Below are 15092 nucleotides of genomic sequence, written 5' to 3' on the forward strand. Positions count from 1 at the left end.
AGTTACTGTTTTGTTGTATCAGAGCCTCATATTACTGTCATTCCGTTATGGTTTGCTTTTACAAAAACTACAAAGCGAACAATTGGCATGATTGATTCTGATTGCAAAGATCACAGATTGTTGTCAAGGGTAATTCTGGAATTTGCTTGAAAATCGTCAGGTCTTGCGTCAAACGTTTGACTATTTGGAGTCAAACTAAGAATTTTATACAAAAGGGATTTTACTTTTGCTCAGATTTGGTTAGTGGGAAACAGATTATTGATTAACTAATATGCAAATTAAAAGTAAAGGGTAGTGTTGGTACATTTTCGATTGCGAAATTGAAGATTTCATATCAAAGGAATCATTGTATTTGCCTCCAAGGTTTCACGTTACATTCGGCTCCTCAAAAGTTAGCCGGTCAGCGTATCATAAAAACCTAATGTCCATATTCTTAATTTTGGATAATTGAACGTAACATTTTTATAGCTACGCCGTTCTTGAACGTAATAGGAATGGAATGGAGATCTATGCAGAATAGCATGTTAGCAACTTCTTCTAGCGATAAACCATATTACAAAACAAATATTTATGATTCAATCATAGTCCAACCTTACCACCTTATCAAAAATATACTTATTCTTAGATGCCTATATATAATTACACTATGATTGAAGATTTTTCAGACTCACGTCTTCTCTATCTTTCAAAGAATCAAATTCACAGTTGTTTGTAAGTGCCATTTATATTAAACTTCTTTCTTTGATACGAAATAAAGTTATATTCAAATATTTTAATGAATATCAATTTAATTATTTGTTTGTATTCTTATTAGGATGTTATTAGGGTCTAATAATATTATTACTGTAATTTATCTTAGCTACACATGTTAAGAGTTGTGTGATTCAAACTTTTTTCAGGATAACACTTATTTAATCATTGAGATGTTTCACTAACATCCATTTATTTTAGTTTAGCAAAGTGACGATTTAATATGACATGTAGGGATGGGATTTTTTCTCGAATTTCAGTACTCGTCTCAATCTAGCCTATTCGTTTTCGATACCAGCCTTTATCGATTTCAGTATTCGGTAAATATAGCCTCGATACAAATACTTTTTCAGTATTTCAGAATCAGGTAATGACTGAAATATGCAGAGTTTTCCTTGAGTATCAAATACCGGTAACAATACCTTGCTTTCTTTCTCGTATTTCTTTATAAACTGATACGGTTTTGGGCTCCGATACGTTTCGGTTTCAGGCCTTTTGGCATTAAGTTTCTTGATTACAAATGATTTAATACGATACTAGTTTTTTTGATCACTCATAGTCACGAATGAATTTGATACAATCAATGAATATTATATAAAAAAACAAAACAGTTTCAAAGCATGTATCGTAATCGTACCAAAATACCAACACCGTACCAATACCTAGCCAATACATTCAGAACGATATTTGATACAGTTTTGTTACCGGTACCACCGTACCGATCCGTTGGGGTAAACTTGTCATTTCCTCACAAGGTAAGGCAGGTGTCCTCCGCCATATTATTTATTATTATTCCACTCCACTTTCACTCTCACTATTTCACACGCCGGACTCGTGTTTCCGCCGCCGTTTGACCGTCGTATCGGTTTCAGGTAATCACTTTGACCGTCGTCTATTTATTTACCTCTTAATCGCCTGCATTTTGTCACCGTTTATTATTATTATTATTAAAATCTAATTACGAGACGATAAAACCCTAATTAACCATCTGTAACTTCATTTAACATCATAATCGAACACTATTAAGTTCATTTATGCATTTTTTTTATCTTATTGTTAAGTTTATTGTTAAATTAGGGTTTTGGAAACCTTTAGTAATATAATTAACAGCGTTTGAACTTTAAACACATGCAGATGAGTTCATAATCTGAATGTAAAACCATAATATATCATATTATCATCTGTAGCTTCATTTAAGATCATAATCGAGCTCGGCTCGGCTCGAGCTCGGCTTGTTTGAGCTCTTTTTTTTTTAAACTTGAGCTCGGCTTGTTTGAGCTCTTTTTTTTTAAACTTGAGCTTGGCTTGTTTTGTGCTCTTTTTTAAACTCGAGCTTGGCTCCTTTCGAGCTCTTTTTTTAAAGCTTGAGCTCGGCTCGTTTCAAGCTATTTTTTATAGCTTGAGCTCGGCTTGTTTTGAGCTCTTTTTTTAAAACTCGAGCTCGGCTTGTTTTGTGCTTCTTTTTAAACTCGAGCTCTGTTTTTAAAGCTTGAGCTCGGCTCGTTTCGAGCTATTTTTTAAAGCTTGAGCTCGGCTTGTTTTGAGCTCTTTTTTTTTTTAAGTCGAGCTCGGCTTGTTTTTGAGCTCTTTTTTAAAGCTTGAGCTGGGCTTGTTTTGAGCTCTTTTTTTGAAGCTTGAGTTCGGCATGTGAGTTGTTTTTCCAAGCTCGGACTTGGTTGGTTTATTGTTTATTAATTAATTTACATACGTTTTTTACTTATTGTAATATATATTGAGAAGATTCTTAAATGAGCGTAAGCTCGGCTCATTTTGACTTACTACAGCTAGGTTCGTTTCGAGCTATTTTATTAACACTCAAGATCGGCTTGTTTTGAGCTCTTTTTAAAAAGCTTGATCTCGGCTTGTTTTTAGCTCTCTTTTTAAAGCTCGAGCTCGGCTCGTGAGTTGCTTTTTCAACCTCGGATTTGTTTAGTTTATTGTTTATTAATTAATAATTTACATATGTTTTTTATTTATTCTTATATATTTTGAGAAGATTCTTAAATGAGCGTAAGCTCGGCTTGTTTTGACTTAATACAGCTGGGTTCGTTTCGAGCTATTTTTTTAAAACTCGAGATCGGCTTGTTGTGAGCTCTTTTTTTTGAAGCTTGAGTTCGGCTGGTGAGTTGTTTTTTCAAGCTTGGCCTCGCAAGTTTGTTATTTATTAGTTAATTTAGATATGTTTTTACTTGTTATATATTTTGAGAAGAATCTTAAATGAGTATATGCTTGGCTCGTTTTGACTTACTAGAGCCCGACTCGTTTCAGAGCTCTTTTTTAAAGCTTACGCTTGGCTTGTTTTGAGCTCTTTTTTTAAAGCTCGAGCTCAGCTTGTTTCCAGCTCCTTTTTAAAGCTCGAGCTCGGCTTGTGAGTTGTTTTTTCAAGCTCGGACTTGGCTAGTTTATTGTTTATTAATTAATTACATACGTTTTTACTTATTTTTATAAATTTTGAGAAATGAGAAGAACCTTAAATGAGCGTAAGCTCGGCTTGTTTGACTTACCAGAGCCTGAGTCTGAGCTTGACTTAGTTGTTTCGAGCAACTTTTTTAAAGCTTGAGCTTGGCTTGTGAGTTGTTTTTTCAAGCTCGGACTTGGCTAGTTTAATATTTATTAATAAATTTACACACGTTTTTACTTATTTTTATATATTGTGAGAAAAAGTTTAAATGAGCATAAGCTCGACTCGAGCTTGGTTGTGCAGTATGAAATTAATATATAGAAGTCAAAAAGAGGTAAAACTTAAAAATACACAAGGCTAGTTAAGGCTTAAAGAGCTTCCTTTACAAGGCTCGAACTCGGGCTTGATAACTAAATGAGCTTTGGTTGAGGCTCGGGCTCGGCTCGGACTCGAAAAAGCTTTGCTTTTTTCGAGATTTTTATTATAGGGGTTTATATGATACGAGCTTGACTAGGCTTGAGCTTGGCGTTTAACTCACAAAGAACTCGAGCTTGGCTTGGGCTCGACCTATTTATTATCTATTAATTATTTTATATTTTTTATTTAAAAATATGTATAACATATATTATGTTATTTAGTTATTTTAATCATAATTTTACATATAATAAAAAGTATTAAATTAATATATATTGAATTAAATTTATCTAAATACCCTGGCTCATTTAGGCTTGCAAGCTAGCTCGAGCTTGAATCGAGCTTTTTTAAGCTTGGCTTGATTCAAGTTTTTTGCGAGCTGATATCAAGTAGTTCATGAGCGGTTGACTCCTTTACACCCCTATATTTTTTTGATCTGAGCTCGAGTAGCTCGCGAGGCTCGGATCGTTTGCATCCCTATCGAAAACCTTCAGTGACATAATTAACTGCATTTGAACTTTGAACGCATGCAGATGACTTCAGTCACAGATGCTGATCAGTTGAATCAGGGCTTGAGTGACATGAGCCTGAATTCAGGCCGAATTAACGACTGGGAGGCTATGTCAGAGGGGTACATACCTGGAGATGGAAGTAGACGTAATTGGGCTACATGGAGTCAATCTGCTGCTAACACAAACGGTGGATCAGGTGATAATGTTGGAGAATTTGGTGATACAAATGATGAAGAGATTGATGGTTCTGGTACTGGTTCTGAAGATGAGCTAGTAAGTGATGGTTATGATTCAGATGACAGTCAAAAGAGTCATGATTCACGTAAAAAGAACCCGTGGTTAGCTAAACTTTTTCAAACTTTAGATGGTTTGACTGCTGGCGAAATCGTTGAGCCTGCTAGACAGTGGCATTGTCCAGCTTGCAGGAATGGTCCTGGTTCGATTTACTGGTATAAGGGTATGAAAGCTTTTGTTACGCATGTGAAAACTAAAGGGACACGAAGACCGAAGCTTCACAGAGATTTTGCTGAGATTTTGGACGAAGAGTTGTGTAGAAGAGGTGCTGTGATGGTACCATCTGGTGAAACATATGGTCAATTGAAAGGACTTGATAAAGAGTTTGAAGATTGTGAAATTGTCTGGCCACCGATGGTGATTGTTATGAACACACAGCTTGAGCAGGATGAAACTGGGAAGGTATATTTGTTATTATTATGCTTTTTATAGGGCTTTTGGTTAAATGTGCAATTTCAATCTATTTGTTAAAGAATCGGCTTTGGTTTATGTATTTTGTCAAATGTATCAATATGTTCTTTTGAGTGTTCAAGAAATCAAGATATTATTTTTAATTATCTGGTGTCCAAATTGTTGGAAGAACAATCGATAACAAGAACAAAGAACACAGAATTTTGGTGGACAAAGAAACCGTCCTTTTCTGATTTTTATTAAAACTGAAAGTGCAATACTAAAAACAATAAATCTGAGTTTATGGCAGCAGCCATGGTACTGATCAGTGTGATGGCAGAAGTACAACCGGGATGGCGTTCTACTACGGTAAAGACATTGTGTCATGGTATTCACAAAAACAATGTAGGGTTGCACTTTCCTCGTGAATCTGAGTTTATGGCAGCCGCAGCTGCAGCTCAACATGCTTTATGGTTGAGAGGTTTGTTAAGCGAGTTAACAGGTCAGGAACCGAAAGAAGTGCTACTTCGAGTAGATAACGTGTCAGCTATCGCATTGTTGAAAAATCCAGTTTTTCACAAAAGGAGCAAACATGTAAGTACTCGTATCCTTTTCATTCGAGAGTGCATTGAAGGAGAAGTTAAAAGTGGAACACATCAGTGGAAAAGTGCAGCGGGCAGATATTTTAACGAAAGCCTTACCGAAAATAAAGTTCGCTGAGATGAGAGAGTTGCTCGGAATGGTGGATCTTGGAGGAGAAAATCAGGATTAAGGGGGTGAATGAAGAATTAATCCAGATTTGTTTATGGATCGATGGTTTAATTTGAAGGGGTATAATTGTCTTTTATTAAAGTATTTTTTATTATAATAGAGTCTATTTAGATAAAGATAGCTGGTAATTAGAGTTTGAGTCATAGGTTTAATTTGAGTTTGAGTTAAATTAGGATACTTGTTCTTCAAGTATTAGCAGCCTATAAATAAGGCAATTTGATTTATTGTTTTTAGTATTGCACTTTCAGTTTTAATAAAAATCAGAAAAGGACGGTTTCTTTGTCCACCAAAATTCTGTGTTCTTTGTTCTTGTTATCAATTGTTCTTCCAACACAAATAATCAAATACGAACTGAACGTTCAATGAATCGGTCGGCAAGAAGTTCGTTTATATAATAAAGGAACAAAATGAACAGATGTCTCTATGTGTGGGTCGTTCATTTATATTCATGAATGTTCGCTCATTTAAATTTGTTTATGTTCTTTCATTTATGCTCGTTTAAGTTTGTTAGTTTAGGTTTGTTTAAGTTCGTTCGTTAATATGTTCATTTTAATGCTGTAGGCCGGTTACATTTTACTCTATCATCATCATCATCATCGTACTCAGTATATCCCGCCAATAGCAAAGCTATGGTAGGGTCTGAGGAGGGTAAGATGTAGGCAACCTTACCTCTACCCCATAGGGATAGAGAGGCTGCTTCCGGTGAGACCCCCGGCTCGATAGTAGTTTTGCAACAAGCCTTGGACATAAGGCACATAACACTCAATCATCGGGACACCGGCTGATCGGTGCATGTACACTTGTCTTTCGGCTATCAACGCCACCACATGATGCCTGATTAACCTTCCGCCACTTTTAACGTTATTTTCACGAGATTAGTAAAATAACGTCAAAATTAGTGCAATGTCACTTTTGCCCACCCGTGGGTTCACACATATATACATTATATGTGCGCACCGCAAGCAGGGCGTTTACATTTTACTCTAGTTTTACTAATTTTTTAGGTCCGATACATTGTTGTTCACTTTTACTTGTAATTGATATTAGCTTACTTATATTTGCTCATCTGTGTTCAAGTTTATGCAGTTAACAAACGAACACAAACATGCTCATTTTCTTAGTGAATAAACATGAACAAGAAAACCCTGTTCCTATAACTGTTCATGTTCGATTGTTTGCTCCACTAAAGTTATACAAATGAACATGAACATGCTTTGTTCTTGTTTGTTTGGTTCGTTTATAGGTGAAGCAAATAAGGAATAATTGTAAGAAAAGAATTATGAAAACTGTTAAAAAACTTGGTTATCACTTATTTCAATTTGTTATTATCAGTGGATTGGAATGAGACCACAAGAGCTTCTTGATTATTTTGAGTCTTATGAAGCAATGAGAGCCCGAAGCTCATTCGGGCCTGAAGGGCACTTGGGGATGAGTGTGTTGATATTTGACACGTCAGCAGTCGGATGTTTAAACGCTGAACGTTTAAACAATCACTTTAATCGTCAAGGATTAGATAGAAATGCTTGGAATCACCAACCAAATTTATTCACTCCTGATGGTAAACGACAGTTGTATGGCTTCTTGGCTACACAACAAGACTTGGATATCTTCAACCAACACTCACCCGGTATGCACTCTTGTTCAATGAACTGTTCATGATCAGTTTGTTTATGACTTTATGTTATTTAATGAACGAATATGAACACATGTCTCGTTTGCTCATTTATGTTTGTAACTGTTCATATACATTTAGGTTATTTAAATCTGTTTGTGTTCGTTAGTTTACTTTTGTTTGTGTTCGTTTACGTGTCATTAATATATTCAATACTTTAGGCTCATTACAATTTACTCTAGTTTTCTAATAACTTTTTATGCCCAACCGGCCAACCATTGTTGTTCACATTTACTTTTAATTGGTTTTTGCTCAGTTAGTGTGTTCAAGTTCATCAGTTCAGTTATGTTCGTTCGTGGATCGTTCACTATACTCTTAATTAACAAATATAAACGAACACGAACGTGCATTTTCTTAACAATCGAACACAAACAAGAAAACCCTGTTCGGTAAAACATGCTCAATTCGTTTGGTTCTTTACAAGCCTACAATTGTGAGTTGGGGTAATTAAGCATATTCAACCTATATGAATTGTTATTTAAGTATTTAATATGCATTTAATTGTTTTTGTTTAGGAAAACTAAAGTTGAAATATGAATTGACATCATACCAAGAAAAGGTTGTTAAGGAGTTAAAGAAAATGAGCAAGGACAGCCAAGAGCTATTGTGGTACAAGAAAAAGATTGCTCAACAAGAACGAAGTTTCAAAGCACTTGAAGACGCGTTCGGTTTATTATCTCAGAAACTTAGGGAACATGAAGAAGAGAACAAAATTGTCAGGCAGAGATCACATATGTATCATGAGCAAAACAAAGAAGAGGTAGGTTAATATCTTTCTTGAATATTAATATAAATTTGAAAATTGTTGATTTGCGTTATATGTTTTTTTTTGTTAGATGGATGCTCAAGAAAAGTTCTTTAAGGATCAGTTGAAAGTGATTCAAGATGCTAGAGATGCACAGAAGAAACAAACTGGGAAATCTGGCGTGATTGCAGATGCTAACTTGAGGTAATTTGCTTGTTTTGGCTTTTCTAACTATTTCTTATTTTTCATGGAAACTGTGATGGTTGTGGTAATATAATTCTAATGCTACTTAAAGCATCCTTTAATTAGAAACAAGAAGATGAACCTATATTTCAAGGATATAAAATTTTAAACTAGTAATTATAAGTGTTTGGAAAATTGTGATTGCTTAAGAAAGTAAGAGAAATATGCACAAAAAAGAAGACATTTGTGAAAAAAAAAGTAGAAAAAGGCTTGTAAAATGGAAGTAAAAGCACCAATTGGTACCGAGTACCGGTACCCACTTTTACAAAAATTCAGTATTGGCATTTTCTGTGCCGGTACCATATAGACTCGAACACTTTGTAATGAGTTCCGGTTCCGAAGCTGTACCGTACCGATAAATTCGGTATGGCATGCGGTACCCACTTTTCCAGAAATTCGGTATTGGTTTTCTTGGTAGCAGGTATGGGTACGGATCTCATCCCTAATCTAAATTATTCTAAAGTAGGCAATTAGTCTTTTACATAATCGGTTATATTACATCTGGTAAAACCAGATCATTTGATCTCAAGTTATTTTATAATCAGATATCGAGTCTGTTAATCCAAACCACTAAAAACTAATTTTTTTTACCTTGAAATAATCAGATAATTAGTTTCAATACTCAAGTTCAATCACCTACTTAGTACTTTTGTTTTGTGCATCTATATCTATATGTGTGTGTGCCTGTGTGTGTGTTTGTAGGTATAGCCTTACTGGGTCGTTTGGTTTAAGTAGAGACTGCGAGAACTGTATAAACATTTTTATCTATTGCTTTAACTAGTTATTATGTAACTGTATATTCGTCTCTTTTACTCTATCTTTAAAGCATGACCTACAAGTGTTTATACAGTTCTCTATTTAAAATTACACGCATATGTGTGTATAGAAGGACGTTCAACATAGAACCAATCTTCAGTAGAAAACTTCAAGAACCGAATACACGTTTTACATAATATTTTAAACATTTTAAAAACTGTTTCTGATATGTTGATTTTTATGAAACTGATTAGGAAGGAGAAGGCCGAAAATAACATGAAACCGGAGACGAAAGAAATGGAGGAAGAAAGAGAGAAGATGATGATTTCGCATGAAAAGGAAATGGCTGAAATGAAGAATAAGCATGTGAAAGAAGAGGCTGGGATGGCGGAAAAGTTCAATGCAAAACTGGACGAGTTGGTGAAAAACTAACCATCATAACTATCTAGTTAACTGATCATGATCGATTTAAGTAGTTGGTTATTTAGGATGTATGTAGGTAAGAACTCGACTCATTTAGCTTTATCTGACTCGTTTACTTTCTTGTTTAGCGTGTGTGTTGGACATGTTTGCCTCAAGTTTTATGGATGCTTTTCGGGTTTCATGTTCGTATGGAATGTTAAAGATTATGCTACGAAAACTAAACTTAGCGTAAAATAAAATGCGAAGATTATGCTACAAAAACTAGTCTTAGCGTAAAATAGTTACGAAACTTTGTTATTATTTACAGATGCTGTATATCATAATAATAAAAAAATTTATATTTATGTAAATAATGAAAATCTGCATAGGCTCACAAGCTTAGTAAAACTCTACTAAAAGTGCAGGCTCAAGTTATTAAATAATGAATAGTTTTATAAGCTTGAACTCGATTGATCGGTTTCGGCTCTTGCTTGTTTAAGCTCCACTCATTTCGAGCTTTTAATGATCTCAAATGGTATATCAGCCGCTCGGCTCATTTATACCCGAAGAATAAGCTCAACTTATATCATTCTCATCTTCCAAAACTGCATATCTCTCACAAAGAAATACTTGCTATTCCCACAACAAAACTCGACAACCGCCACCAAAAACGACGAATCTTCAGTCCAACTCAACAACACGAGCCACTTGCTATTCCCACAACAAAACTCGACAACCGCCACCAAAAACGACGAATCTTCAGTCCAACTCAACAACACGAGCCACACTAAACAACGAATCAACCACTTTACGCACTTCCATCGACCACGGCTGACCAGTTTCACCCGAAACAAACTCCTTAACCGCACCATCAACCTCAATCACACTACACCCCGGCGTCTTCTTCATCCCGGACTCCACAATCATCTTCCTAACCTCTTCAGCCTCTTGTTTCCAACCAGCTTCCTTAAACATATTATAATACATAACATAAACACCATAATCAACCACCTTCATATCAACCAACTTCTTCCACACCTTACTTCCAACCTCCACATTTCCATAAACCCGACACGCGCTTAACAAAGCCCCCCACACGTTCGCATCCACGTCACCAAACCCGCCCATTCTCCCCTCCGCAAACTCAACCGCTTCGTGTAACATCCCGGATCTTGCAAAAAGATCAACCATACACGCGTAATGCTCAAACCGCGGCTCAACTCCATAAACCCGACCCATTTGGTCAAACAACTCGACCCCTTCGTTGACCATTTTCGTATGCGTGCAAGCCGTGAGTATCGCCACAAACGTAGCCTCACTCGGTTTTATCTTAATCGACGCCATTCGGTTCAACAACTCTATCGACTTTCGTGCTTCACCGTTCATCGTCAAACCGGATATTATCGCGTTCCAAGCTCCCGTATCCTTTACCAAAATGGTCTCGAAAACCGATAACGCTAAATCAGGATACCCGCATTTCGAATACATGTCAACCAACGCGGTCGCCAAGATCGGATTCGAGTCAAGATCACGTCTTTTCGCATACAAATGCACCCACGCTCCTTGCGCAAGCGCACCAAGATGCGCACACGCGGTAACAACCGTCACAAGAACCGACTCATTCGCTCTCACACCCGCTTCCTGCATCCTCATAAACAACACCACCACCTCGTTAAACTCACTAACCCGCGAATACGCCGCCATGATCGCGCTCCACGACACCACGGTTCTCTCAGGCATTTCATCGAACAACTTCCGTGCACTCTCAACATCTTCAACCTTCCCATACCCATCCAACAACCCGGTCCATATAACAACATCCTTCACCGGCATTTCATCGAACACCTTCCGTGCACTCTCAATCTCCAAACCCCCCGAATAAAACTCGATCAACGCACTTCCAACAAACCGATCACCCGAAAACCCTAGCTTCAACACATGTACATGAACAGACCACCCAATTGAGTTCCAATTAGCAACAATTGGACTTGAACAGGCTTTAATTAATGGTGGGTATGTGTAATTGTTGGTGACTAGACCAAAATTTAGCATCTGGGTGTAAGATAAAATGGCGGTAATTGGGTGTTTGTGGTCAGTGTAGGATTGGATGATGGTGTTGAATATGAATGTGTTGCGGAATTGATGGGATTTGAGTAAATGGGCGTGGAGTTGTTTGAATTGGGTTAGGGTTTTGCAGGTTTCTGAGAGGGTTTTGATGGTGAAGGTGGAATAGGGTTTAACGGTTTTTCGAATCATTTGAAGATGGCGGGAATGTGGTTTGAGGTTCGTGTTATTATATAAAAGTGTTTTCATAACCGGATCGGATAACAAACCGAACAAGCAACCATTTCACTGGTGCGACCAGTCAAACAACTTTTGTCTCCAAAATAACAGCCATGACTGAAGAAATGTTAAAATAAAAAAATATAGGAAAATTAGAAATAAATAATCCCACTTTTTATGTATTGGCCGATAATAATCCCACATTTTTTTTTCATTTAATATTAGATTGCATAGAAACAGAAGGCAAGCGAACAACAAGCTGCGCCGCTTCCCCCTTTTGAATTGCAAAACCCAATCTTTTAAAAACTATATTTGCTGATCTTGGAATCATAATGTTACTATGCATGACCCGCTGAACACGGGTAAGTAGCTCCACAACTTCCCACATTTAAAAATCACTAGCAATGGTCTCATCTTTTAACTATTTTTTTCTCACTGATCTTCCGTTAAAAAATACTTAACGTCGTTATGTTTTTTCCCTAGTTTCAAACCGTTTTTTAGGGCTTTTGATTGGAAAAACGATATGAGTCGACTGATGTAAAACTTATTTCGAAATAGTGATTCAAATGGCTTGATTTTTGTTAATTGAAAATTAAGCACCCAAATTGAAACATTGTTTCGTCGTTTGGATCACCATTTCAAGATAAGTTTTACATCGGTCGACTCGTATCGTTCTTCCGATCAAAAGACCTAAAACATCGGTTTGAAACTAGGGAAAAAACATAACGACGTTAAGTATTTTTTTAACGAAGGATTAGTGAGACAAAAATAGTTAAAAGGTGGGACTGTTGCTAGTGATTTTTAAAAGTGGGATTATCATCGGCTAATACATAAAAGGTGAGATTATTTATTTCCAATTTTCCAAAAATATATATATATACTTTTTTCCCAAAGCACGCCTGTTCAACCAGACCGGTTTTCCGGTCGGGCTGATGAACTACTTTGAATCGGCAAGTTCTTTTAAGAAACGAGTGAATTGCATGAACCGGATCAGTTTGAGATTGAATTCCGGTTCAACCGGTCGTACTGACAGAACCGGTCCGGTCTTAAATCGTTGTCATATACGTTAAAAATGGTTTTGACAAATCATTATACTTGAAGATGGCGGGAATACGGTTAGAGGTTCGTGTTATTATATAGGTTAAAATGGTTTAGACAAATCATTATAGTTACGTAACTTGCTCACAAGTAAGAGTGGATAACTAGGACGTACAATTGCATGATTGTTTTTAATTAATTTAGAAGAACAATATGTATATCTGTTTAGCAGGTGTCGTCGATGTTCATAGGTTCTCGTCTTATAGTAACTTATGAACGTGTGAATGTTGTTTAGGCTTTAATAATTTAGCGGTGAGTGTTAACAAAATAGTGTAACAATGGTAGCCGCAAGTGCTTAATTGTATTACATGTTTTTTTTGATAGATACGTATTAGAAAAGGACAAAAAAATAATAAGTTTTTATTTAGAATTTGTGTTGTGAAACAAGCCTAATAGCTGAAACAATATGACAAAGAGATGTATGGAGAAAGAGAGGGATTTTATTCATTAGGTATGTATTACAGTGAGGTAAATAAGATGTATATATAGGAGAAGATAACTTGAAGAAGAAACCTAATCTATATTAGATATTGATAACCACAATAAAATATATTTATAACACTCCCCCTTGGTTATCAACTTAATACGGTTGGAGACGCCGCCTCATTAAAAACCTTGTTAGGAAAACCTAGTGGGACAAAACCATAGCTAAGGGAAAAAGAGTGCAGTGCGTATTGTCTCCCCCTGATTTATATATCCGTTAAAATGTTAAATATCGATCTTCTGTGAAAGCTTCAAAACTTTTGTACTCAATCATTTGTGCCTTTGTCCCTTGACATGCGAATTGTTAAGTTGAACAGTGTTGCATGATCTTTACTTGAAAACTTATGTCGTGTCATCTCGTAACCATATACTATTGTATTGATACTCTGTTGTGTTTCTTTGCATGACAAGACTAACAACACTTGTTTTGATGGGTTAGTAAAATATAAACGCATATCTTTCATACCTGAAATATATGTTTTAACCCATTCCGATGTCTCCTAGCTAGACACATGCTGATAAATATAAATAAAGAAAATAATAAGCATATATAGCTAACAATACGATATAATGCACTTATGCATTTAATTGTGGTATTTCCAAACTAATAATAGTTCATATTCGGGTAGGAAATGATATTAGAGTGCATTGTTGGACATCCCTTAACATACTCAAAGAATGAATCTTGTCTTTGGTAAAATGTCCTCAACATCTTTTAGATGCACTTTGATGGATTGATAAACATATAATTACACATATACTCGAACTGCAGGTCGAGCAATAATCACATCATATCAAGGTATTTCAAAAATTTTCCTTCTAAAAGTTCTTCAGTTTCTCTCGATGATGTATACATCATCACTGTAAACTGTGATTATATGAAATTTTAAGAGTAAAATTTTGATAAAAGTATGGTTAATTACATCCAACATATCTCTCTCTTTATCAAAATATTTTCTAATTGTACGTACCACGCTGAATCCGACTATTTAGTCCATATGCAATATCTTAACCTTGTAGAACATTTATTGATGCTTTCATGCCGATGCTTAGGCGTTTTCAATCCATCACAAATTATTTCCATCTTAACCAATTATTGATATGCATTCACTCCTCATGAGTTTTGTTACATGAACTTGCTTATTTGACAAATCAATTTATATATCATATATCAAAACCCATATTGTACATTTCTTTGTTTATTAAGATATGATAACCATTAGATACAATTTCTTCTATGTATGCTTATTGGTGCACAAGAATTACATTCTTAAGATGTTTCAATTAACCTTTTAAGCATTCACGTGTTAGGAACTCTTCAGGAGTTCCAGCTATATTTAACATATAAAGTAATCATAACGTATTCAAATATGAATATGTATACAACATGAGTCATAGTGTTCTCAAGAACATAATTTACATGATTTGATAATTCAAATCCTTAATAGACTTTCATGTAAACTTTCAGGATCAACTGAATCACAATATTTATTAGACACATTAAATTCTCTCTTTGTATTACTAGACTATTTAGTTATCGGAAAGTCATTACTTCCACCATTGGAGAATGTGTCTCCTCATAATTAATCATGGGTCTTTGCAAAATCCTTTTACCATCAATTTTGCCTTATATCACTTAATTTGATTTTCACAAGATTCGCCATAAAAAGGCCCGCTTATGTCCAACATTATTTTACAACTTCAGTTGTATGGACTGCTGGTCCGAAAACTTTTCATCTCTCTTGAGAATTTTAATTCTGCCTTACTTGCGTCTTTCAATTTTGGCCAATCATTAATATGTTTTATTCATAGGCAGATCTTAAATCTTGATCCTCGTCATTATCATCATCATTTCAAGCGCTAATTATATATATATAT

The 15092-nt window shown here is 35.6% G+C and overlaps 1 protein-coding gene and 1 pseudogene across 2 annotated transcripts; one reads left to right on the plus strand and one right to left on the minus strand.

Moving 5' to 3' along the window:
• The first annotated feature begins 1550 nt into the window (after positions 1-1550).
• On the plus strand, positions 1551-9380 carry LOC143580066 (protein SUPPRESSOR OF GENE SILENCING 3-like). Its single transcript, XM_077063199.1, has 6 exons — positions 1551-1622; positions 4099-4773; positions 6865-7159; positions 7720-7964; positions 8041-8153; positions 9203-9380. The coding sequence occupies exons 2-6, from the start codon at positions 4099-4101 to the stop codon at positions 9378-9380; spliced, it is 1506 nt and encodes a 501-aa protein (XP_076919314.1). The 5' UTR covers positions 1551-1622.
• Positions 9381-9961: 581 nt separating this feature from the next.
• Positions 9962-11606, minus strand: LOC143580068 (pentatricopeptide repeat-containing protein At2g20540 pseudogene; annotated as a pseudogene). The gene is made up of 2 exons (XR_013143578.1): positions 10059-11606; positions 9962-9983 (listed from the first exon to the last, which is right to left on the minus strand). The product of XR_013143578.1 is annotated as a pentatricopeptide repeat-containing protein At2g20540 pseudogene (transcript).
• Between the last annotated feature and the right edge of the window lie 3486 nt (positions 11607-15092).

Source organism: Bidens hawaiensis, unplaced genomic scaffold, assembly GCF_021521415.1.
Source record: "Bidens hawaiensis isolate Kalapana, Puna unplaced genomic scaffold, B.hawaiensis_p1.1 tig00030215_1, whole genome shotgun sequence".
Taxonomy (NCBI): Eukaryota; Viridiplantae; Streptophyta; class Magnoliopsida; order Asterales; family Asteraceae; genus Bidens; species Bidens hawaiensis.

Excerpts from the sequence above, each read along its gene's own strand:
- LOC143580066 (XM_077063199.1), top strand. The coding sequence starts at position 4,099 with ATGACTTCAGTCACAGATGCTGATCAGTTGAATCAGGGCTTGAGTGAC. Across the intron at positions 4,774-6,864 it reads AGCAGGATGAAACTGGGAAG|TGGATTGGAATGAGACCACA; the intron begins GTATATTTGTTA and ends TGTTATTATCAG. Across the intron at positions 7,160-7,719 it reads CTTCAACCAACACTCACCCG|GAAAACTAAAGTTGAAATAT; the intron begins GTATGCACTCTT and ends GTTTTTGTTTAG.